A 27,234-nucleotide genomic window follows, 5' to 3' on the forward strand; every position below is an offset into this window, starting at 1 on the left:
CAGGTAGGTTGGCGAGGGGGCTTTGCCAGGTCACAACGTTGCCTGGAAAGAGGATCCCGCCGCCACATTACGGTCCCAGCTCCCGGTCCCCTTTCAGCTTTTAGGACTGTCAGAACCAGGACAGCGGGTGGGGTGGGGTGGGGTGGGATAAGCCTGAGTACAGGGGTCAGAGGATCTGTCCTGCAGCTGGTGTCGCTGATCCTTGGGACGGCCCAGCCCTTTCTGCCAGACCTTCGGGGTTTGATCTTCACAGCAAGCCACTCAGCGGTGACCTCTGGGCAACTAGAATTCCGGAGCTGTGACTTAGATCAGGAATCCTAATGGTGGAGGGATGCGCATAGAAGGGAATGCCATCAAGGTCATACCCACCTGGGAGCCTGGAAGCGAACCTGGGGCCAGTGGCGAGGGTGGCCGGTATGCCCAAACTGTGGTCTACAACTGCTCAGGAGTGCCTGAAGCAGAGTGGAACTCTCAGCGCTGTGCTGGGCTTTGTGTTGTTTTGTTTTTATTTGATCTTGGTTTGAAGTTACTCCTGCTCTCCACAGCAGCTGAATTGAATGGTGACACATTGGGTGACAGCCTGGGTGTGAAGTCCGGTCAAAGGGGTTGAATACTGGCAATTTCGCATGATCCAGCTAAGAAGGTGCCTGTCTGGTACGCGATAAACGCTCAAATGTTAGCAAACAGAATTTTAGCCTGTGAGTGGCTTCTAAATCAAGCTAAATTTACTAGACTAAAGGTAAGGCTTTAAATTTTTTTTCATATCTACTGCCAATATTTTGCCGTTTAGCCATACTTTGGCCACTTTCTACCAGATTAAATGTGACTTTGAAGATAATGAGCTTGTTCGGTCATTCATTTGTCCATCCATCCATCCATCCATCCATCCATCCATCCATCCATCCATCCATCCAGTCTCCATGTCAATTAACTGCTACTCCACTCCAAGCCACACCCCTCTACTCCAAACCACTCCCCCTGGTCTGGACTGTGACTAACCAAAGGGATTCTTCTGCACCCACTTCTGATCTCATATTACTCCCACCCTTCGCTGCCATGAAATTGATATCTTTTCTAATTTTGACCAATTTCATTGAGGCACAGTTTACATATAATGAACTATATCCGTCTTTAGGGGCTGGAGTGGCGAGTCAGTGGTTAAGAGTGCCCGTTGTCCTTACCAGCACCCACAGCTGGATTTCTATTTATTTTTGAGATAGGATCTCACAGAGACCCCCCCTGCCCCCAGTCGACTCTACACCTCTAGTGCAAAGATTAAAGGCATTGGCCACCATGCCTGGGTCTATAGTGGATTGAATGAAAATGGTACCCATAAGCCCATGTTTGAATAGTTGGACCTCAGTTGGTGGAATTGTTTGGGAAGAATTAGGAGGTGTGTCACTCCTGGAGAGCTTTGAGGTTTCAAAAGACCCAAGGCATTCCCAGTGTGCTCTCTGCTTCCTGTTTGTGGGTTGGGATGTGATCTCTCAGCGGCCGCTGCAGCACCAAGCCTGCCTGTCTTCTGCTCTGTGCCCCATCAGGATGGTGATGGACTTTTATCCCTCTGAAACTGCAAGCCCTAAATAAACTAACTCTTCTATAAGCTGGCCATGGTATTTTATCACAGCAACAGAGAATTAACCAATACAACCATTTGGAAGTCCAATTTTCTGGCCTCCAATGGGCACTAGGCATGCATGTGGTGCACGGACATAATACATGCAGGAAAACAGATAAAATTTAAAGTAATATATCCATTTAACTGTATGGATCAGTGTGTTTTAATAAATGCATAAATCGGGGTTGGGGATTTAGCTCAGTGGTAGAGCGCTTGCCTAGGAAGCGCAAGGCCCTGGGTTCGATCCCCAGCTCCGAAAAAAAGAACCAAAAATAAATAAATAAATAAATGCATAAATCTGCGGGCCAGATTCATTGCTGTCAACCACCTGAGTTCCATCCCTGGAATCCGCATTTTGGAAGGGGAGAACCAACTCCCGTAAGTTGTCCTCTGACATCTCCCCGTGCCCAGTGCAACATGTGTGTTTTTTGAAATGTATACATGAATGTGACCATCATAGCTGAGGCATAGAACCTTCCTATGACTCTCGATTCTTCTCTGTACTATATGAAGAAAAAAATTGCACGAGTATTTTAAGGGGACAAAAATTTGTGAGAAACCCTGCACTGTCCTCATCCTTACTGTTCTCATGATCCAATGCTAGTCTTCTATTGTCTTTGAGCTATACTGCTACATGTTGTAATCAATAATAAACAAAATGACTTGTCTATTGCAAATTCTGTCCCATCTCACAGAAATTCAGTTGCTGTCTACCTGAAGTATGGAAAGGAATCAGTTCTGCTTTCACTTTTCTAATACTGCTTATCTGCAAATTTCTTCCATATCCTACTTCCTTACTAATGAGTCAGACTCTTTGCATGTATTTTATTTCTATAAGGAAATCATGATGCTGAACCGTAGTGGCACATGCCTTCAATCCCAGCACTTGGGAGGTAGGGGCAGACAGATCTGTGGGCTTAAGGGCAGCTTGGTTTACAGAATGAGTTTCAGGACAGCTAGTGAGTGCTACATAGAGAAACCCTGCTTCAGAAAAGCTACCCCTCCAAAAAACTTCTAACTTTATGTGCATGGGTATTTTGGCTGTGTGCCACATGCATGTCTAGTGCCTGCAGTGGCCAGGAAATGGATCCTTTGGAACTAGAGTCACAGTTGTGAGCTGCCATGAGTGTGCTGGGAATTGAACCAGGGTCCTCTGGAAGAACAGCTAGTGCTCCTAACCATTGAGCATTTCTCTAGTATGTGGTTCTTAGTGAATTTGCTAATTTTTTGAGACATTCTTTGAATGTGTATATTTGTGTGGTGTGCACGTTAGGATGTTGGATGCTCATTTTATTTGCTTCGAACATGGAACTCACCGGTTCATCTAGTCTAGCTAGCATTAGTGGGTGCTAGCAATCTGAACTCTGACATTCATAGGCAAGCATTTCAAAATTCACTGAACTACTTCCCCAACCCTATCACTTCATCTTTAGATCTATAGTCTATTTTAATTATTGCACATGAAGATTAAAGGTCATCTTCCTCATATGGGTATCCAGTTGCTCCAATGCCCCTAGCTGCAGCAACTGTAATTTCTCCCCTGAAGTACTTTGGATCTCTTGTTGAAATCATGACCACATCACACTTGAGTCTGTTTCTGGACTCTGCTGAGTTTAGTGATCAACAGGTGCCCTAAAGCCAAGAACACTACAGTGTTCTGTTTGTTTGTTTTAAAAAGGCTCCAGGTAGTGTAAGCCATTGTTTGGCCTATTTATTCTAAGTCCTTTGTATTTATATACAAATTCTTATCAACTTGGCAATGTTCACAAAAAACCTTGCTATCTTTTTCAACTGTCACTTTTTTTTTGTTTTTTTGTTTTTGTTTTTGTTTTTTGTTTTTTTTTCCTAGCTAGCAAGATAAAGCCAGTTGGTAAAGGCATTTTGCCACTAATCCTGATATACTGTGTCCAGTGCTTGGATCACACGTGATAGAGGAATGACTTCTACAAACTATCCTCTGACCACACACGAACTGGCATGAACACACACAACTATAAATATGAAAGGATAAAAACAAAAAAAAAACAAAAAAAAAAAACCTTTTCCTTGTTTTCCTCACAGATAAACACCTCCCTGCACCTGCAAAGTCACTGTAGCTGCTTGGCCTCTCTAGCCCCAAACTTGGAATGATCCTTCCACCTCTACTTCCCAATTGAGGCCTTTTACTGTCTGTTACACGTTCCGTCATCACTTTTGGGTTTTCTGCTCAAGCCCTTAGCAGTCTGAAATATGTTCACGCACTTGTTCACCAGAGTAGGAGCCACATCCGTCCTTTCGTCACTGCTGACCCAAAGCACTTGCTGGCATCAAGGTTAATGCCTGATATTTATTGGTTGAATGAATAAAGGCGGGTGTCTATATTTCTGAATATTTTATTAGGGCAAAACAATATGGGATGATTCATCTCAAGTAGGTCTTCTTTAATTCTTAACATGCACTCTGAAAATTGATATCCTCCACAACCTACTATGTATAGCTTCACAGTCATCCAATATAAAGTGAAATAATAATACTAATAATAATAATAATGATGATGATGATAAAAAAGACATCTGGCAAGAAGGTAGGAGGCTACAGAAGAGTGATTATTTGTAAGACATTACTAAAATTAAAAATCTCACATTCCCAGATGATAATAACATTACAACAAGGAAAAGGGTTAGTGTCATAGTACACCTTGCAGACTCCAGCCTTCAGTAAACATGGATCACCAAGACCACCCTAATTCAACTCTCCCATGGACACCTGATCTCTTCTCTTTCCCCCATCCCTTATTGTTAGCTGCCTACAGAGAAGCATCATCAAGACTGTGGGCATGCAGGCCAAACTAACAGGAGGTCTCCATGTCCTGTGAAGAATGAACCAGTAAGGAAGCTTTCAATTCCTTAGTTTACTGGCCAACTAATCCTGACGTACAATGTCATGGGGAAGGTAACTCCACCACACTTGGTGGTGCATCCTCTACTCAGTTGGAAGGCCTATGCTGATCAATCAGGAATGACCTGGTCTTTGTGCTGGCCTTTGAGTTAGCTGGGGTTCCTTGCCCATAGAAAGAGTGCAGAGGGCACAAGGAACAGACTCTGAGCACATCAGGGTGCTGTTCTTGTAAGCACCTTTCATTCCGTCTCCAACAACTGCTCCCAAAGAACAAAGCCTTAGGCATTGCTTCTTTAAAAACTGTGACACGAGGCAAGAGGCACAGCATTCTTCAGGGTCAGCTTATTATAATTCATCACACTAGAAAACGCTAACAGTTTAAGGCCATACCATAGTAAACAAAACCTTGCTCGAAGCGCCCCCGATGAAGCTGCTCCTAAGGTGAACTGTGGATGTGAATCTTCAGCCTCTGCAGAGGTGAAAGTGCTCATCCTTAGGGCTTATGCGGGTTGCCGTGCTTGTTTCCTTCCTAGAAACCTTTCAATCTATGGCAAAAGGCATCTTGGAAAACAAGTCACGGGAAACTAGAACAGAAATAGTTTTTTGTAGACAAGATAGGGGATCACAGAGCCCTGGCATTTCTCTCTACCCTCTGAGCTGGCTGGAAGCCAGAGTGCACATCTCATGTGGATAAGGCTGAGGGGAGGGAGGACATGCTTTTCACCACATGGAAGGTATTTTGATTGACTGGCTTAGTGGATTAGGACGCATGCTGGGCACTGAGTTTATTGTTAAGCAGGTAATAGCTAATCCATAGGTTCTTGAACTGAGGGAAGAGGTGGGGGTCTATAGATTCTTTGACAAACTGCCAAGCAGAATCTTGACTTTCATAAACCCTCTCTTCATGGGTCCTGGCTAAGGTGATTTTACCTGTGAGAAATACTCAACAGCTCCTGATCAGCACAGCACAGGCGGAGAGGAAAGACACTGCTCTTCTTTTCCTAACTAACCTCATACTGGAAGCAAAGAGACAGGAACACCCATCTGTGTCTTAGCTAGAACCCTGGGAGAGCAGTGCTTGGGCATTAAGTCATAGCAATCCACCTTTTTTGTTCTTTCTGGAGTCTCACTTGGTAGCACAGGATAATCTAGAATTCTAGAAGATCCTTTTGCTTCTGTGGTCTGAGTATTGGGATTACAGGTGTGTACCATATCTGACCCCTAGCAACAATTTATTTATATTCCTATGGGTTTTGTCAAAATACTGCAATTAGGTAGATTCATCAATTCTGAAAGCAGGTGGTAGCAGGTTTCATTCCCCTCTTTGTCCAACGGGTCAAGACATCTAAGCAGAGGTTTATCCTGATTTTTGCCAGCTACATTACACACCAGGTGATGTGGCCATACCCTGCCAGTCAACAGAGACTCAGATATGGATGCCCTTAATGAATAAGGGAAGAAACGCTGAGGTGCAGGGTTGTACAAGCAAAGAGCAGGCTCTCTGCCCGACAGCTCCCCAGATGCTGCACCAGCACTTGTCAGTCTTCTCTGGAGGGGGACTCCCAACCACCAACAAGATACAGAATGAGGAGTAAGGGACCAGAGGCAGATCTCTGAGGATGCTCTACCCTTCAGCCTATGAGAGGGTGTAGGCCAGAAGTGAGGCCACAAGGAAGCTCATTTTGAAAGCCTGCCTGGGTCAGAAGAGTTGAAGACAGTGAATGAAAGGTCGAAGAGGGCTGGCTACTGTTTTTCCCAAAAAAATTTAAAATTTATTTACCTCTATTTTATATATTTTGCCTACCAAATCTTCTGCATGATTCTGATTACCTTCTGGTTCCTGATGGGCGCTGTGAAATGGGTCTTATAAACACGAGACGTGTGAGGGCAATGATAAATGAAAGGCATGAGGCACAGTACGGTCGGCTCTGGTGATGATGACTGACCTGTGATTGCCTGAATCTGTCTCAGGCCCAGACATCTCCCCACTCTCAAACGTCAGACCAGTATACACTCTGTCTCCCCAGAAGTCTGGATAATCACCCATGACATGACTGGGCCGGAGATGTCTATTACAGATTTACAAATAACCAGCCACATATAAAGTGTGTAAGCCATTCTGACCTCTAGAAAATAGAGATCATGGGCAGATCACAGGGGCTTTGTCTCCTCAAAACAAAGACACAACAAAACATCCAAACAAACAATAACAATAAAAAACTTTAACTTAATTACATTTAGCCCGAAATAAACTTTGCACCAACCAAGATACATACAGAAATATTTAAATGCCTGGAGTAGCATTTTAATTTGAAGTGATTTCATGTAAGCTCAGAGGCTAGTGGGCATGTTCATTGCTTAAGGTTTGTTACTTTTGCAAGCCCTATGCTGCACTATCAAATAGTGCTGTGCAAAATACTTGGTATTCCCGTGGGCTTCTACAGGGGAAGGGAGGAAGGTGTTTGAGCTTTATAGGATTTAGTTATGGAATCTTTTTATACATGAAGTTCTTGCTTCTTTCTATGGTGTGTGTTCTCTCTCTCTCTCTCTCTCTCTCTCTCTCTCTCTCTCTCTCTCTCTCTCTCTCTCTCTCTCTCTCTCTCTCTCTCTCCAGGTTTCACTATGCAACCCAGGCTATCCCGGAACTCTATGTATACCAGGCTGACCTCAAACCGGCAGGAGATTAGCTTGCCTCTGCCTTCTGAGATCTGGGATTAAAGGCAAAGGTTACCACACCCAGCCTGTTCACCCATGTCTATTCTTTAAAACCTCCACATACAACCTTACAATATCTCAAGGGCTGAAAGCTCACAGATGCCAAGAGGGCCAAAGATCCAAGGCATGAAAACAGCTTCACAAATGATACTGCTTCTCTTCCATGTACCTGCAGCTGACGGTCCCCAGAAGAACTTGGTTTGAGCATCTTTATCAGTAATAATAATAACTTTAAAGAATGACATACAAAATGACTTCTAAACAGTTTTTCCTCATTCTGTTCTCAATCCTTCCTTATAACACTTGATCAGTACTAAAAGACAAATTCATCTTCAGTACAATAAAGTCAAAAGTTCTCTTCAATTATGCTTTGGTCAAAAGAAAAAAAATTAACTTCAAAACGGTGCTCCTCGGATGTGTTCTTTGGTCAAGCAGCACAAAGCTCTGGATGAAGCCCCTCACCCAGTGGAGACAGGAAAACAGGCTATTCCAGTCTAAGAAAGAGGTATTTGACGAATTCCTCAAAGGGGGGAAATACAATGGAAGCACAAGAGAAGCCAGCCCAGATGCTGGGTAAATTCTTGTTAGCATAGGAGGAGTAGAAGAGCTGGCCTTTGGAAGAGCATTGTTCAAGTGGGTCAGTGACACAGAAAGCTTACCCCACTAATGGTGAAGTGGGACATGAGCAAAGGACTGACCAACACTTGCCTTTACTGGTCAAATCTTAATCTGGACCCTGAATGAGCCAGAGGGGGTTGTAACTTTGGAGGTGGGAAGCATTAGGGTTAGATCTCAGGGAGAACTAAATCATGAGATACATCTTCAGAGATCATATGAAGAAAGATCTGATAGTGAATAAATTATTTGATGAACAGAACAACAACAAAAAGAGACCAGTTTTAGGAAGTCCTTGGCCAGGAGGAGTCACATAAGCCATTGGGTCTTGGTTACGTTTACCTTAAGACTAAAGACAGAATGCTTTGGTTGGTTAACTCGACTGGTTAAAAAGGGATTACAAGGGGGACAACCTCTGAGACCCGGGCGGGAAGTCAGCAGAAGGCACTTGCTCCCTAGGGAGAGGGCCAGTGAGTCTCAAGGCTGGAGAGCCAGGGCCTGAAGTAGGTCTTGATGCATCCAAGCCTATGAGGTGACTGCAGTGGGGAATGCCTGTTCCAGAAGCCACAGGCAAGGGTCAGCGTGATTTCACAAGTAGAATAGTTATAAAATAAAACATTTTTAATGGACAAAGTAATCATATATATATGTGTGTGTGTATGTGTGTGAGACTTAGCAAACAAAGGAAGAATGTGAAGCAGTTTGTTTTTTTACTATTTACAAAATGCCATTTGGAGTGGAGGTGGCCATCTTCAGTAACTTGGGAAATGTCTTTCACATGAAGTGGTCACTGAAGTGTGGCTCCTGGGATTGGCTCAGAAAGGCCACACACTGTCCTGGGAGGAAGCATCCCCCTCTAGGGAGCACCAGAAAGGCTCAGTCTTCTGTCTCCTCATAGGTAGTCTCGTCAAAGGGCCTGTCCAGCAGAGGCAGCGGCCGGTGGCGGGAGTACTTCAGTTGCAGCAGATCCCCAACTTCATCTATCTCCTTCAAAGCCTGAAGGACACAAGAGAGAAGTCAGCAGATCCCCAACTTCATCTATCTCCTTCAAAGCCTGACGGACACAAGAGAGAAGTCGGTGGGTCCAGCAGGGAGCAAGTGCACCCACGGCCCTCCTGAGCAGAAACCCCAGTGGCAAGAGTATCTTGGCGGGACACACTGCATCCAAATACTCAGGACTGCACACAGCTGTGGCAGGAACAGCATCTGAACAAGAGCTCAGGCCCAGTGATCAAAATGGACTGTGAGTATCCAAGTAGGTACTACAAAGGCTACAGTTCTTCTAAGTGTAATGTGCAGGAAAGGGAGCAGGCCTCCTGTTGGGATTATAGCTAGAACACACACCCTGGGTCCGTGTGATTGGCTCAGAAAGTAAAGGCACCTTGACAGTCTCACAACCTCAGATTAATCCCTGGGACCCACATAGTAAAAAATTAACTCCTCCAACTTTCCCTTTGACCTATATATCTGAGTCATGGAGTGTTCAAACCCACTCTCAAACACACAACAAATAAAAAGTATACAAAGACATTGTAAAAGAAAATGTGTATTTTAGAACTGTTTATCAGCATAAAGGTCAATGCTTCCATGGTTAAACTTATTCATTACCTACCTGAGTTCCGATGTTGAGATTACAGTGGGGCCCTACGCACACTCACAGTACCCCTGAACCTGTGATCCCTCTGCATAGCCTCCCATGTGTTGGACTAAGGTCTGCACCACCACGCCTGGCCTGAAACTCCCTTTTCATTTGGTTACTGCTGGAATCTGGATATTTTACCTGACAGCTTTGCCAAAACCATTTATTTGGTAACAATCTTTTTGTGTACTGTGTGCATTCTGTACAAATGTATTCTAAGGATAAGATGCATTCTTAAGAAAAAACATTACGAGGCTGAGTAAGGGAATTCTCTTGGACAGCTGCCCTCCCTAAGCTGATGCCCTTGTCCTTCCCTTTTTCAGAAGAGCTATATTGACTCTGTATTTTAAGTGTTGATTCTATGTTTTATTTATGGACGGACACACACACACACACACACACATACACACACACACACACACACACTCCAACTTAAAAAGAGAAAGAGAGAGAGAGAAAACATGAATTTGAACAAGAGCAGGGGAGGGGATGGAAGGAGAAAAGGGAAGGGAAAATGATGTAATTATAATCTCAAGAAAATATAAATAAATCAGTATACAAGCTTTTACTATCTAAAACCATACTCCAACTAGAGGAAAAAATGGGTTCAATAAACTGAACCAACTAGGTAATGTCAGAATGTGAGAAGGAAGAGCAGCTCACACACAACACCTGCAGCTTCAACACTGAAGTATCGTACTGGTCACTTAAAGGATGAAGGTCAATCACTAGGAAGTGTTCTAATTTAAAAAAAATCTTTTCCCTCACTGTTTTGGAGAAAGTTTTTGTTACTTATCCCAGGCAGGTTTCAAATTGCAATCCTCCTGGCTCAATCTCCTAAAAATTGGAATAAGGCACACATTATTATGTTCTGGTCAGGAATATATTTTTAATGAGAGAAGTTTCATTTTGTAGCTGCAGGGAAGAAAGGTCTTTAGCCGTTAAGAAACAGAAAATGTTCGCTGGGCATGGTATCATACTCCTTTAGTCCCAGCATTCTGGAGACAGAGGCAGATGATCTCTGTGAGTTCAAGACCAGCTTGGTTTACATAAAAAAATCCAAGGACAGCCAGAACTACATAGGGAGACACTGTCTTAAACTTAAAAGAAATAACGATGTCAATGAAATTGTTTTAGTACTTTTAAAAATAAACATTTACAGAACTCTTTAAGATTAGCATATCTTGGGGTTGGGGATTTAGCTCAGTGGTAGAGCACTTGCCTATCAAGCGCAAGGCCCTGGGTTCGGTCCTCAGCTCCGGGGAAAAAAAAAAAAGATTAGCATATCTTAGCAGACATCACGACACATGTCTGTAATCTCAGTGTTGGGAGGCAGAGACAGGCAGGTCTCTGTGAATTGCAGACCAGCCTGTATCCAACAAAGAAAAACAAAAAAGCATAGTATCAACTCCCCTCAAACCAACTCACAATGAAACCATTATTTAAGGGACTTTCTCTCTCTCTCTCTCTCTCTCTCTCTCTCTCTCTCTCTCTCTCTCTCTCTCTGTGTGTGTGTGAGAGAGAGAGAGAGAGAGAGAGAGAGAGAGAGAGAGAGAGAGAGTGTATGGGGGGGGAGTGTCAAGGGGACACCCAGCAAGGGTCCTTTGTGCACCCAGCTGGGACCAATGTGCAGCAGCCACACATGGAGGAAAGGCTTATATATATTACATTAAAAATGTAATAGTGAGATTTCAAACTCCATCAAAGGAGAAAGCATAGATTACAAACACCTGAAAAGAGACCTGTGGCTTTAGATTCCATCAGGAAAGAGACAACAGTGCAGATGGAGGCTGATCTACGTGAGGACGCTCATACCAGTAGGCTGAGGCAGGAGGATCTCTAGTGTGGGTACATAGTGAATTCTGTGGCAATCTTGACTGACTACCTACTGAAACCCTACACCAAACAACACAGAGGAAGCTGGACAGTTCTCCAAAACTTGGAACTGGGTTTGGTGGATGATTTCGAAGATTCTGCAATTGCTTGGAAATGCCATTCATTCACTCTCTCTCATACTCTCCCTCCCTCCCTCCCTCCCTCCCTTCCTTAAATTTATTCTTTTTTGCTACGAGTACACTGTAGCTGTCTTCAGACACACCAGAAGAGGGCATGGGATCCCACTGCAGTTGATTATGAGCCACCATGTGGTTGCTGGGAATTGAACTCAGGACCTTTAGAGAAGCAGTCAGTGCTCTTGACCGTTGAGCCATTTCTCCAGCCCAGAAACGACCATTTTCTTTTTTTGGTTCTTTTTTTTGGAGCTGGGGACCAAACCCAGGGCCTTGCGCTTCCTAGGTAAGCGCTCTACCACTGAGCTAAATCCCCAGCCCCAGAAACCATTTTCAAGAGCACTGCCAGTCACTGTCTCAGCAGCCAGGTTCTAGGTGCTCAATATTAGGTGACTAAACCGTCTGTTACTCAGTCTCTTTTAGTATCAATCAAAGGTACTTACCGTGTCAAGTATTTCTTTGGTATGAGCCGCTGACAGGCAAAATCTGGCTCTGGACTCAATGATTGGGGTAGCAGGAAATCCCACCACAACTACACCAATGTTCCGCTTCAGCATCTCTCTCCCAAAGGCGCTAAAAGAGAAAACAGGAAACGAAACCAATGATTGTTGGCAGCTGGGTACGGTGCCGCAGCCCTTTAATCCCAGCACTTGTTCTGGGCTAGCCTGATCTACAGAGTTAGTTCTAGGGCAGACAGGGCAAGACAGAGAAATCTTGTCTTAAAAAATAAAAACAAAAACCAAACAACAACCACAGAAAAGAAATAGCAGCCATTACCAGGTCTTGCTGGCCTGGATATTTGACGACACTTAAACACTTAAAACTGGTGTTCTAAACATTCTGTTTATCCAGTTCTGTTGGTCTTTCCTTCACAAAGGTGGAAGAATGTAAGTGGCAGGGACCCATTCTGGTAAACCTTGCTTTAGGTGACGGCCTGTTCCTGAAATGTAATGGTGGTTAAGATTTCAAGAGAAATCTGTGTTATAACCTTGGCCCTCTGTTTAGTAAGGCTGGAGGCTGTGAGGACAGAGGACCTGGGTAACAGGGACATCTCTCTGCTCCCACTAGGCTGGCTGGCTGCTGACAGGAATTGACTCTCTAGACTAGGAATTTAAAAAACAAAACTAAAACTGAGGCTCTGCAGGTCAATAGTTACCCAAACCCCACAACTGTTATACAACAACTTCATTACAGCTGCCTTGTGGCCTTATTCTACAGCTGACTCTTGATTAAATAATGAATTCTAACTTGGTTTAGTTTTATTTACCAAATTATGCTGTTTTATCTTCTTGTTGGCTACTTGGCTCATTTTTACTCCTCCTTTAATTTGCTCACAGTGTGGGAATAAAACAGACCCTGTCCATGGCAGGTATGGGAGTAGCACCTTTAATCTCAGCACTTGGGAGGCAAAGCTCAATAGAGTGAGTTCCTGGCCAGCCAGGGCTACATAGTAACATTTTCTTTCAAAAAGGCTTGCAAGGGACAGAAAAAAAAAAAAAAAATCCTGTCCACGTAGCAACATAGGAATGTCAACTTTTCCCCCACTCCAGCCCCAATATATCCTGTCTAACCACAGACTGGTTTATGACCTTCTACACAATGTACCCAATTTTGGCCGGCATGTAGAGCATCAAAGGCACCACCGGGGAGTCTTCATTGCCATAGATGATGAAACCCATTTCCTTCAGGCGTCTCCTGAAATACCTGGTGTTCTCAGCCAACTGCTGGATACATTCTTTGCCTAGAAAAGGCCAAAATAATATTAAGGAATAGAAGAAAAAAAAACTATTTTCCCTGCCTTCTTCTTATCTCATTAGGTCTGTTATTCTTGTTTTCAGGTAACTTTTACTGTATAGTCCAGGATGTCCTTGAACTCTTGGAATTCTTGCCTCAGTTTCCTAAGTGCTGGGATCACAGGCATGTGCTGCCATACTCCTTTCTTCCAAAGCAGTCTGCACACCAACCTGTATGGAATATAAGCAGAAATGTGCTTCCTCTGCATCCTGTGGCTTGTCATCACTTGAGCTGCTGATAACAGAATGCATTTTGTTTTGGTACTGAGGAATCAAACCTAGGATCTCATGCATGCTAAGCAAGCACTATACCACTAAATCTGCCACAGCCCCGACCTGACAGCAAATTTTATAGTAATTTACAAAATAAAGTTTAATGGCCACGGGCTGAAAATGTGGCTCAGCGGTAGAGAACTTGCCTAACATAGGCACTACAGAAACAAACTACCTTTAGGTGCCATTCTAGCATCTCTCTCAGTCACAGCGCCTCATTGTACACACCCTCAATGCAGGACACATATCACACCATTCTACACATTAGGAGACACTCAGAGAGGCGGTAGCTCGCTAACTGCCACCAAGTATGAAGAGGCACTGCCAAAAATAGAATCTGGGCCTCCCAACATCAGCATCATTTCAGGCAGCCATGGTGCAAATGCTTTCACAAATCTGAACACTGACATTGCTAGTCAGACCTCAAATTTTGAGTCACTTTGTATTGCTATCTCCTTAAAACCTTTACCAGATAGCAAGAGCCTATCTAGTACAAAACCCATCTAGCTACTCTCTAAAACACGTTTGTTTTGTTTTAGTTGGTTGGTTTTGGTTTTGCTATGTAGCTCTGAATGTCCTCAAACTCAAGAGATCCGCTGACCTCTACCTCTAGTGGGATTAAAATATGGCTTCTAATTTCTAATTGAATAAATAATTGGTGAGGTGCTGACATTACATTATAATCAAATGGCCAAACAAGACAATAGTTTTGAAAGATTAACTTGCAGAATACTAAGAAAATGTTGTTCTTCACAGTCAAAAATATTGATAAGTAAGAGAAGGCTGGAGTAATTTTTTCATGTTAGAATTCAAGGATGATACAGTTTATCAACCAATAAGATGCACAGGTAACTCAATGTCCTTAGAGTTAAAACACCGACATATCTACCACTCGTGGAAAACTACACTAGATAAGCTGGACATACATTGCCCCAAATGAATATCCTTTATATATAATAATTTCAAGTTGATCAGAGAAAAACACTGAACTTTGGATTGAACTAATCACCCTAAACACTAAGGAACACTAGTTAAGTTACACATGTACCTTACAAAGAACAAGAGTATATAATAATAGGTGTGTTATAAGCATTCCAGGAACTGGGTTCTCCTAATTTCTTGCAATATGAATAAGATGCTTGTTCTACCTTTTAAAAACTTTACTGATTGGCTGAAAAAAATTTTGAGGCATGATTTCATGCTTTAGTTCGGTTTTTACTGTTGTCATGAGTCTGCACCCTGAGTAAGGCAACTCTTTATTTTTGCATGTGGGGTGGGGGATTAAGATGATATTTCTGGTTGGGGATTTAGCTCAGTGGTAGAGCGCTTGCCTAGGAAGCACAAGGCCCTGGGTTCGGTCCCCAGCTCCGAAAAAAAGAACAAAAAAAAAAAAAAAAAAAAAAAAAGATGATATTTCTGCGTATTCCTGGCCATCCAGGAACTCGCTCTATAGACCAGGCTAGCCTCAAACTCATGAGATCTGCCTGCCTCTGCCTTCTGAGTGCTGGGATTAAAGGCTTAGCTAAAAAGAAAGCATTTCGCCGGGGCTTGCTTACACTTGTAGAGCTCTAGCCCTTTCTCATCATGGCAGGGATCATGGAGAGGCAGGTATGCTGTTGGAACAATAGCGGAGAGCTTTAACGTCTTGGGCTTTTTGAAGCCTTGAAGCCCAGCCCCAGAGACACACTTCCTCAAGGTCACACCAAATCTTTCTCAGTCATCAAACGGGACACTAGGCATGCAAATATATGAGCCTTTTGGGGCCATTCTCATTCAATATACATACATTCATTATACATATATTCCAAGTATCATAAAAATGACCTCAAATTTCTGATCTTCCCCATTCCGCCTCTGAGTTTACATGTGTGCCACCATGCCAGGTCTAATGACGTGCTAGGCATCAAATAGGGCAAGCATTTAACCAAATGAACTACATCCTTCCTTCACTTTTAGAGGTGACTTCTACTTCCACCCTTGCCTTAACACTGGGACAAGATTTATCTTCCTTTGATAGAAAGCTGGACAAAACACAATGGCTGTCAGACACAGGGCAACAAGAAGAGTTGAAAAATGCTGCTTCAGAGATGGGAGCAGAGTGAACCTTCAGGTAATACTTAGAGGCAAGTTCCAGGCTGCTACACAGAGAAGGTGGACCTAATCTTGTCAGTTGAAATCAGAATTGGAGAGGTCACACTGAGTAGGACTTTGCTGGACAGTAGGTAGAAGGGGAGGGAAGTGAGCTTTGGCAACACCAGAACTGCACATGCATGAGATGAAACTACCAAGGACTGGGAAATTCCCCCAGAAGGCAGTAGCCCTAACAACTCCTGGCACTTGAAGAGAGCTCACAATAAGTTAGTTACTCACCCACCAAAATGGAAAGACGGTACAATGCACACAATAGCCTACAGAAGAATGTCACTTTAGTAGAACTAAATTAATGAGCTTGGTATGGTGGCTTATCCCTTTAATCCTAGCACTCTGGAGGCTGAGGCGAGCAGAGATCTCTGAAAGAGGCCAGCTCCAGCCTCAACTACAGAGCAAGTTCCAAGACAGAACCATTATACAGAGAAACGCTGTCTTGAAAAACCAAAAACAAAAAATTAAGTCTTGATATACTTTAACAAACCTCAAAAGCAAGTCTCAAAAGGACTTGATTCTCAGAGCAAGTTTCAGTGATACTGAAGGGAATACAACAAATAGAATACCCAATTGGTAAAGATTACCTCAACCAAGAAAACCGCAGGGCAACAGACAGGCTAGATAATATGCCCGTATGACTAAGGGGGAAGTCAGAAAACAAAAACAGACCAAAAGTGACAAGAGTATTAGCAAACAAAGATGCTAAGATGCTATTAAAGTTATAATGTGTAGGTCCAAAATGGTAGTGATGCCTGACACTAAGACCAGGGGATGGCAATGTCTAGACCAGTGTGGGCCCCACAGTGAAACCCTTGCTCAAAGAGAAAACAAAGGCAAAAACAACCAACCAACCAAACAACCCCAAAACTATAGTAAGAATAGAAAATATTTTTTAAAAGGAACAAACAAAATCTACCACAATCTTGATCTGCGAAGTATGCTAGATGAAGACAGAAATCAGACTGCATGCTGTATAAAGGACAAGTGGGGATGGACAGACAGCCCGTGGAGAGCTTTTGGGGCAGCCTTCTAGGAATTTGGCAGGAATTCGACATTGGACTAGGACAAGAAAGCAGGCCCAACATGAATACAGCTGAGGAATGTGTTCTCTGTATCTTGATGGGCTTTGTTCAGACTCAGTACAGTAATCATGGGACCTTTGTTTGTTCCTTGACTACTCTGTTTATGCCTTAGGACTGACCATATTCTCTGTACCTAGAATGATATAAAAGCAGACTGGGGAAAAAAACCTGCTTCAGCTTCAGAACTGGGTGTTAAGAGTGTTGTCTAATTGTCATTTTCTTTTTAATCCTCACTCCTTCCCTTCAGACCCTGTTGACTGGGCTGGCTTGGTCAGCCAGGGGTCATGGGAGAGTTTTGGAAGATGATGAAAATATTCAGTATTCTGATTGTAAGACTTCTGTGTTTATACAAATTTGTAGAAATAAGTACTTAAGGGGCTGGGGATTTAGCTCAGTGGTGGAGCGCTTACCTAGGAAGCGCAAAGCCCTGGGTTCGGTCCCCAGCTCGGAAAAAAAAAAAAAAAAGAAATAAATACTTAAAGTTGGTGAATTTTATTATTGTGTGTAAATGATACTTCATTATAACTAGCTTAAAATTGAGTTGACATATTTGTCTATATATATAGACAAATCTTTTTTTTTAAAATTATGTAACACAGACCTAGTAGCCCTATCACCAATCAATCAGCCCTTTATTAAGGTTTGAATATGAAATGTCCCCACAATCATGGCTTTGTATGCTGGCCCCCAGCTGATGGTGCTATTTTAAGAGATGATGGAAATTTTAGAGGAGGTGAGACCTAGTTGGAGAAACTAAGTCATAGGGCATGCCTTATACTGGATGCCTGACCCCCCCTTTACTATCCACTTGAGAATTCTTTCTCTCTTCAATTGTTTATATCAGGTATTTTGGTCACAGCCTCAAAAAAGATAACCAATATACGTCTGCCAATAAATTCTTTTGTTGTGTGGTCATTCTAAGAAAATAAAGAACTATCAGTAGTTTTATTGTTGTTGAACAGTATTCCACAGTGAGGTTATACCAAAATTTTGTGTGTTGGTATAAGCAAGGAGTTGAGAGTATATTTTTCATTATGGTAGCCAAAAGGTTCTTTTTTATATAAAGAGAATTATCTGGCTGGGGATATAGTTCAGTGGTAGAGCACTTTCCAAGCATACACTGAGAACATGGGTTCAATCCCCAATTCTTTAAAAATCAGGTATAGTAGCATACACCTGTAATCCCAGAACTCTGGAGTTCCAGGCTGGAGGATTGTGGGCTGTGAGCCACACCTTATTACATTCAGCCAGACTGGTCTGGAACTTGCCACCATCCTCAGACTGGCCGTAAACTTGAAATCTTCTGCTTCTGCCTCCTCAGTAATAGGATTACAGAAACGTACACTGCACCCACCCTGAAATAGTCTGATTTTATCCTTAAAAACAAAAATGAAAAGATTTATCAAAGGAAGTCATTAAGCTGCCATCACATTACCGGTTCAATGCACTGAATTCTAACAAGCATAAGACACCAGCTATTGCAAGAATTTAAGGCCATTCCATCCAATCTGTTAGCTTAGTTCTCAAGAGTTTCCTCCCTGAAGTTTGAGCAAATTATTTAAGACAGGCTCAAATAAACATGGACTTCCAGCACAGATATATTTTATACCTAATTCTTAACCCTTGTTGTCTCAGAGAGAACACAGATGCAGGCCTGGAGAGACAGCTCAGTGGTTGAGTACTTGCTGCTCCTAACAGAGGACGCAAGTTGGGTCCCCAGCTCCCAGGTCATGCAACTCAAAACTACCTGTATCTCCAACCCCAGGGTATCTGATGGCCTCTGATGCCTCAGGCCCCCAAACTCACACAGCATATCCTCATAGACACATACAAGATAATTTTAAGACAGTGACACGGAGAGCCCTAAGAGGTCTGAATTCTTCCTATTTTCCAAACAATTTTTTTTCCTGGAGGAAATATATTTTTATTTAAGAAAGGGTCACTTTCTTTTTTTTTTTTTTTTTTTTTGGTTCTTTTTTTCGGAGCTGGGGACCGAACCCAGGGCCTTGCGCTTCCTAGGTAAGCGCTCTACCACTGAGCTAAATCCCCAGCCCCAAAGGGTCACTTTCTTAAGTACTTAAGAAAGTACTTAAAGTACTTAAGAAAGTACTTAAGATATACTTGATATATATGAATACAATTAAATATGATTATGTCCATCCCTCAATGACATTAAAAAAAGTTAAAAATTTTTCATTTATTTATCTATTTGTTTGTTTGTTTATTTATTTATGGACACAGTCCAGAGACATTGTTGAGTTGGTTCTTTCCTACTTTATGTGGGGTCTAAGGACAAAACTTATAACAATAGGCTTCATGATAAGTATTTTTATCTGCTAACCATCTTGAAATCCTGAAATTACTACTGTGATTTGTTTTTTTTTTTTTTGTTTGTTTGTTTTTTGTTTTTTTCCCCCGTGCTGGGATTGAAGCTAGAGATTCAGGTTCAGACCTAGCTAGGATTTCACATAGGCAGACAGCTCTCTAACATTGTGCTACAATCCCAGCCCCAGAAGATGATCTTTAGAAACCATGGTCAGATTAATTTAGTTATTTTTATTTCTTAAATAGTTATTGAGGTGTGTGGTGTGTGTGTCAGAGGACAGTTTTCAGGAGTCACTTTTGGCCTTCCATCTTCATGAGGTCTCTTTTGTTTCTGCTACTGTGCTAAGCCTTGAGCTCTGGCCAATACCTCCATAGAAGGCAATGGCATTTTCAGTGGATCTTGCAGGCTAGCTTTTTTACCCGCTCAGACATTTCCCAGGCTCCAAGCTATATCTTGAAGCTGTATCAAGTATATTTTATTCACTTAAAAAAAAATTCTGATAAACAGTCCTACTCCTGGTTTCTTGGGACTCTTTAATGATGTCATCTTCAGTTGTAAGGAAGCTCTCTATTGGCACTCACAGAAACTTCAAGGCCCTCCTGGACAGACAACTGCCTACAACAGACGGCCAGAGATTCTCAATGAAACATATATACAAAGCTCTTGCCAGGTGGTGTTAGCATAGCCTTTAATCCCAGCATTGGGGAGGCAGAGGCAGGCAGATCTAGTTTGAGGCCAGCCTGGTCTACAGAACAAATTCCAGGACATCCAGGGCTACTCAGAACCCCCAAACATAAAGCTCTGTATCAGTACTAACAGAAACTCTGAAGGTCTCTTGGACTGATACTGTAGGCCGACGCAGATACCTATAAACTTTCCAAGACTCCTATGTATAAAGCACTAGCTGTCAAAATAACTTGATTCCTAACTTTAATTCTGCTTTAACCCAGGGGTCACCTGCTGAAAAAGCAGAAAATTTCAGTTTACATTTTTATGTAAATTATGCCATAACAAAGAACATGTGTTTGAGTCTGCAGCTTCAAAAGTAAGATTTTGGATGTGGTGCACAAACCTTTTATCCCAGCACTGGGAAGGCAGAGGCAGGCAGAACTCTTGAGTTCATAGCCAGTCTGGTCTACATAGAAGAACCCTGTCTTAGAAACAAACAAACAAAACAAAAACCAAAACAGCACGGAGGAATGGGACAAGGAATGGCACCCTGTGAACTGGATGGTAGTTACAAGATATTTCCTCATGGACAGTACACCTAAGATCTGTGCACTTGACTACATGAATGTCCACTTCAGTAATAAAATTAATAACCACCAAATAAATACTTGGAAAATCACCTGAAGCTAAAAACAACACCTGGAATTGAGGCTAATTCTCTCATCTCTCTACTCATAATCTTAATCACAGCCAGTTATTATTCTTTTATAAATTGCAAAAACAAACAAACAAAAAACACACCCTGACAAAACAGATGCCTTTGTTGCTTAAGATAAAGCGGAGGGAAGGACAACTGAAGTCTTTGCCACTGGGTGTTCCTAGGATTTGTAAGACAGGAATTATGTTATGAAAACAGTGCTTGAGACGTAAAGCCCTTGTCCTTGAGACAGGAAATCAAAACATAAAGGATCAGCCCTTCCTCTCTTTTTCCAAATAATCCTGTGAATGACACAGATCAGATGACAGTGCCTATCAAAATATTTCTCTTTTATACGTCATCTGTCTACTTCCACTCCCATGACAGCTTCCTCAGATATTTCACTGTTGTGTGCTTCTTCTGTAAATTCTGCAGGGAGAAAAGGTCATGGATGGCTAGCATAAAGAATTGGTAATTAACGCATGTGATTCTGACTGCCTTTGGGGAGAGTGAGGGGATAGTACACCTGAAAAGAGTCGAGTGCAATAGAATACAAGACTATTCAGCAAAGAAAAAGTTCAATGACACCTCTGTACTACTAAGGCATGGAATGGAAAGACTTTGTGTTCAATGAAAAAGTCAACTGGGGATTTAACAGCTTAAAGCAAAACTGAACACGTACTCTTAGACTAACAAAAGTTCTCCTGAAACAGTGTTTGAAGGAGTAAGAAAAAAAGCTCTCTAGAATGACTGGAATCTGCAATCTAAATATCAAATATGGTGATAAGGGCAATATAATGGCTTCTTGGGAATACCTGAATCTATTTAACTGCTGTTTTAAAATGGTAAATTTTATGTCTGTGAGCATGGATACCCAAATAGGAAGTCAGTGTAAGGTATGTCTGAGTTGTACCAGGGCCAGGCAATTGAACATTTAGATTTGACAACAAAAGTAACAACTATCCAGTCTTTGAGATTTTTCTGGCACTTGGAGAAAACCTACTTAATTTTGATTCCCACTATACTTGTTAACTCCTTTACACACAGACATTTGTGTTTATAAGAGGCTCAATAAAATACATAAAATATGTTCTACTTCAGATTATTTTTGTTATGTAATGAAATGTGTCATAAAATTAAATAACATTAACTATAGAAAAAGTGCTCAAGCCAGGTATAGCAGTGAAAGCCTGTACGGAGACTCTCCTTAAGGGCTAGCCTGGGGTATGCTGAGACCTTCCCCCAACTTTAAGCTCATCAAGTAAGAGTTAAGAATCTCACTGAGAACACTCAGATGACACTGTATGGTTGGGAAGCAAAACTTCGGAACATGTCCCGAGGCTGGTGGGATAGCTCAGCACATAAAGGTGCTTGCCACTAGGCCTGATGATACCTGAGTTCTATGATGGAACCCACATGAGAGAATTTAACTGTCAAAAGTTGGCCTCTAACCTCCACATGGGTGCTGTTGGGCACTGATCTTGAGCACTGTATATTCAGACACTGATTTCTGTGCCCTGAGTTATAGTTACAGTCAGGACACAGGCACTGTTATGAATACTGAATAAATGTGGTATAAAGAATGCTCCCCAATTATTTCTGACTAGCCAATGACTGGGCAGTGTAGAGAGGAAGGTTGGACCTCTGATCCCAGCCAAGGATTCCAGAGAGAAGAGCCAAGTAGAAGGAGATACTGATGAGGCAGGTGGGGGTCCAGGAAAAGAAGGGCCTCAAGGTAAAGGAAGAAAAACATGGTCGCCAAGAGGTGGGGCATGAGGAGGAGCCGCCCAGGGAGTTCTCCATAATGACAGAGGGTTACAGCAGAGCAAGTTATGTAAGTAAGTTGGGCCTCTGGCTGGAGACTAGGTAGATACCACAGAGGACTCTCTGCTCAGTTATTGTGCCTAAAGCCTGCTAAAGAAATCCATGTCTCTGTCTCAATTATTTGGGAGCCAGCTGGGTTAGAAAAGGCTTCCACATTTAAAGTTCATCCTACAGAGGTACCATGGCACACATTAATGCACATAAAAATAATGTATTTAAACAACAACAATATATCGTACTACTCACTAGATACAGTCCCCCTCCCTCTCTCTAAGATTTCCGCTTACTTGCCATCATCTGGAGGCTCTTCCCTGTTTCTAGTTCACTGGTACACTTTTGTTTTCTTTTTTACAGTTCAGTATGTGTGTGTGTGTGAGGACACAAAAGGCGCATGTGGTAGTCAGCGGAGCCATTGTTTTGCTTTCACAAAGAGGTTTTGGGAGACTGAACTCAAATCAGATGAGTTGTGTAGCTCTTGGGCACAATCTTATGTGTAACACGCGGCCACAGTCACCTTAAAATGCACATTCACTGGTAGAGCACGTCCCTAGCAAGTGCAAGGCCCTGGGTTCGGTCCCCAGCTCCAAAAAAAAAAAAGAAAAGAAAAAAAGAAAAAAAAATGCACACTTACTATTTCACTCACCCGTTACTCTGACTCACAGTTTATAAACAAAATTCACATTTACCCTTAGTTTTGCCACCTTTCTACTGGCAAGTGCAACTAGTCCCCTTTATTTATTGGGACTAATATCACCTGGTAATAATAACCCACATAAGGTAGCTGCCTTTACAAATGTGAGCGCTTAGAATGGCAAGCAGGTGAGAATGGGGATGGGGTCTGCTGTCTGAGCATACCTCATGTCTGTACCCCAGCTCCTACAGTGAGAAACAGTGCCCTGAAAGCTCACAGGCAAGTAACCAAGTACACACAATGGGGAGACCCTGTCTGAAACAAGAAGGCAAGGACCAACACTTGTGCTTCCATACACACACAAGAAATTACCAAGAACAGCAGCAAAATTGAGAACATCAAAAACCAATCTTGGGGTTGGGGATTTAGCTCAGTGGTAGAGCGCTTGCCTAGCAAGCGCAAGGTCCTGGGTTCGGTCCCCAGCTCCGGAAAAAAAAAAAAAACAATCTTTTGGCCATGATCTGTATATATTCCTACAAGAATAGGTGTGTGTTGGAGTGGGTGTTAAAAGCTGAACGAGGACTAAAGCAACACCAACCACAACCGTAAAATCTTTTCTGTGGTGATCGCGAACATTTGATGCTTATTAGTAAAATTCCTGCCTATTTTATGAATCTCATTGTTAGGCTGAAGTTCACTTCCATGTCATCAGAAATATATTGATAATGTAAAGATTAAACTTCAAGGAACTTCCATAATTTTCACATTTAGATGAATTAATTTTCACATTTAGCTATGAACTTTGTAGAACAGGCTTAAAACTTAACAGTCTTTCTGGGTCAGCAGATTTTATCCACACTGTCACAGGTGCCCACACAGGATACAGAGAGCCACATAGTGTCCACAGAAGGAGAAAGCTGGGAAACCACTGTCAGTGAGCACACAACTCACGTGGCCTTTAAGCCTGCAGACTTAGACTGAACTCCAGATCATCACATTTAAAAGTATCATAAAGCAGCAAGTGGGCGGGAGAAGGAGGTAGGCAAGGATAGAACATGTAAAGAAAAAAAAATCAATGAGACTTTAAAACCAAATTGTAATTAATGGTAACTGAACTCTGTCCTGATGATTTTCTGACTCAGAGAAAGATGGAGAATCTCAAAACCCCATGAAAAACAAAACCAAAAGAAATGTTAATTAAAATGCATGACACAGTATAGCACATTTCTCTTAAGTTTCATATAAACAGCACAAAGGAAAAAAATACCACAAAACTTTGTTACTTAAGAGCCCCAAAGGAAAGGAAATAAATGCACCCCCAACAGACTTTTTATAAATACTGTAGTGTCTCTGTGTGAAGCAGCTTGTAAAAAAGGGTATTTGTAAAGGCTTCCAGGAAACAAGAGTTAACAGTTGGGGTAACAGGGTGGGAACCAAGTTCATCAACTGTGAGCCCCTATTTTGCTAGACTGGATATCAAGCATCCAAGTGCTCAGCTAGGGCCACTGCCAGACTCAAGGACATCAAAGCAGACAGGCCTGCCTCTCCATGCCCCGAGAGCCTGTTGCAAAGCAGCCCCGTGGTTTTCTATCTACATATAAGAAGGAGAGCAGCTTTTGCAAACACTGGCCGGGAAATTCCTCCCACAAACAGAGTTTATCACCCCCTCCCTTGTAGTGGCTTAATCCTTTAATTCGTTTCAATGCCAAAAAATAGGATTTCCTGAGGACTGCCACAGGCTGTGCAACAAGCAGCAGGGGCAAGGGCTTAACGTTGTTGATTCAATATAATCAAAAGTTTAGCAGAATGGTTGCTAATGCACAGTCAGTAACACAGGGCCTTGAACAAAAGGAAGAAAAGAGGCCAAGAGCCTTTGAAAAAAAATAAAGAACAAAATTTTAAAGGGTGCCAAGTCATTCAGGATTGAGCCCCTCCCCTTCTCCCTTCCTGTCTTCTCACCTTCAGACTAAGGACCTTTAGCATGGTAGACAAGCATTCTAACCACTCAGTTACTTCCCTCGTCCAGGACAGATTAGTCCCTCTGTCGGAGATAGAACACAGATAGCACTGCTACTTTAGACAGAACCAAAGGGATGAGGGATTGCCTACTGTATGTTATGCAGTGTGGTCCACCTCCAGTCCCACAGGGTAGCAAATAAGCAAGTACTGGAAAAGGCTGGCTTGAGTTTAAGAAAGTAGTTCCCGAGTCAGAAGACAAGGCAGTTAAATAATGTTACAAATAATGAACATTAAAGAAAACATTCTACTGTGGTCAAAGCCATTTGTATGTTATTTACTAAAACTCTGGAATTTCCAATTAACAGGCTATAACAATATGAGTAATCAAAACAGAAAAGGAAAACAAAACATCAATTCCAAGCAACCTCACCAATTCTGACCTCAGGTCTGAATCCACAATCCTTCTTCCCCAGCTGACTTCTGACCCCCACCATCCCCACCCCCGTGTAAGGAGTCAGGGGCCATCAGCAGTTAGGTCTCAGAAAATGATGAAAACTGGAGCTTAGCTTTATCACCAACATCTCATTCTTGCCCTCCAATGTATTTTTTTCTTTTACAGTAACCAATGTCTTTAGTTTTGGTTCCCTCTGATGTAAACAGGCTTTAAAATCTAAATAAATAACATGTTAAATCTTCTAAATGCTAGCTTGCTTTCAGACTGAAGTGTTCTTTAAAATGCCATGAGCCTATGAACAAGGTCAAACACTGCCATGTTAAGATACCTCTCGTGTAAGCAGATTTGGGTGAGAATCCTGCCAAATCAGATTAGAGAAAATCCCGACTGTGGTGTCTTATTGCTGTCTGCCTTCAGCAAAGACTCTGAAGGTAAAGAGCCCCTTACCCTGATAGCTCCTCTCCACTGGCTCAAACTCTGTTCTTTAACAGCAAATTCCTGTATTTCCTGGTTGGAGTCAGAACTAAACTCAATTAATTGCTCTTACTTAGGGCAAGGCCTCTCTGTAGCTATCGGTCTCTGTACCTACGAAGTCTCTCTTGCTTTACTATATTAAAGAAACATTATGGAGCTGGAGGTGGAGCTTAGAGGCGGATAGATGGTTTACTATGTGCCAGGCCTGGGTTCATCACCCAGAGGTACAAACTTTAAAAGTAAAAGCATCATTGACAAAGTTTCTTCTTTATCAATGTGGAACTGTGAATATAGATGACAGGAACATACAGATCAAACATTTAGAGAATGAGAAATCAAATGATATAAAATCAATCCTTGGACATATTCTTATCTCTGGGTGGTGAGCTGTCAGAGAATAACTGGTCTCTGTGTCTTGTCACTGGCATATACAAAGGAGTTGTGTAACAACAGACTCGTAAAGAAGAAGGGCTGCTGTGACCAACTCTTCTAGACAAAACCCCACCCCTACAAACAATTCTGGGGGAAAGAAGCGATGTCAGTCATGTTGTGGTGTGCAAAGTTAGATGTGTTCTTCAACACAGACTAGGCCACCGCAGTCACAAAACCAACATGAAAGAAAGTAAAACTATGTGTTAGCTCAAATAAATGGACATAAAAATTGTAGGGGAAAAAAAATCTTTAAATAAATCTCACTATAGGTTTGCAGGCCTCTGATTCAGGGTTCCTTTCCTACTCCAGGGGAACCCAAATGCCTTATTTAGGTTTTTTACTAAGAACAATGTTCCATTTAATGGCCAAGGGTACATCTGTTCAAAGTATCCGGCTCAAAGCATCTTAATAGCCAGCTTCAAACTGACTGAAGGAAGAACCAAATAGAAGTTCCTTATTAAAAAACCTGCTATTTACGTTTGGATTTTTAAAAAGGAGATGAGAGTGGAAGAAGGAAGAGCTCTTGGTAAAGTGGTTGCTGAGTCAGAGGGAGGAAGGATGCAGTCAAATGCCCCCACCCTCACCTGTCACTGTCATTTGTCAGGCTGAGCATTCACTAGGAAAATTGGGTGTTTTGTAGAAAATTAGCTGAACAGAATAAGAAAATTAGAAATAGGTCATAAAACAGTTTGCTTTATCGCTTCTCGGCCAAATTTTGGCTAAGATCAAGTGTAAAACAGTTTGCTTTAATAAAACATTAAATATGGTCAGAAGTAGAAGCAGATAGACTGAAAAAAGCCACATCGGACTTGGAAACAAGGTAGAGAGAGAACTTGCCCTACATGTGAGCTCCATCTCCTCACCTGTAAAGCCGTTTTAATGCTTACTGATTTTAAAAAGTTAAAGCAAATGGTTAAAAGGCCTTTGTGTTAGACAATGAAGAAGAAGCAGCTAATTTATAAGAGGAATTTTTCCTTTAATTTTTGTTAAGTGACAAGAGAC

The 27,234-nt window shown here is 42.1% G+C and overlaps 1 protein-coding gene across 1 annotated transcript in view; it reads right to left on the reverse strand.

The window, feature by feature from the left end:
- Positions 1-3,975: 3,975 nt before the first annotated feature.
- Sptlc2 (serine palmitoyltransferase, long chain base subunit 2) overlaps positions 3,976-27,234 on the reverse strand; it is an 82,848-nt gene continuing 59,589 nt past the window's right edge. The window contains 3 exon segments of the mRNA NM_001037097.2: positions 3,976-8,821; positions 11,917-12,046; positions 13,079-13,214. Of these exon segments, the coding sequence (NP_001032174.1) occupies positions 8,702-8,821; positions 11,917-12,046; positions 13,079-13,214 (386 nt within the window). The 3' untranslated portion in view covers positions 3,976-8,701.

This window comes from Rattus norvegicus, chromosome 6, assembly GCF_036323735.1.
Source record: "Rattus norvegicus strain BN/NHsdMcwi chromosome 6, GRCr8, whole genome shotgun sequence".
Classification (NCBI taxonomy): domain Eukaryota; kingdom Metazoa; phylum Chordata; class Mammalia; order Rodentia; family Muridae; genus Rattus; species Rattus norvegicus.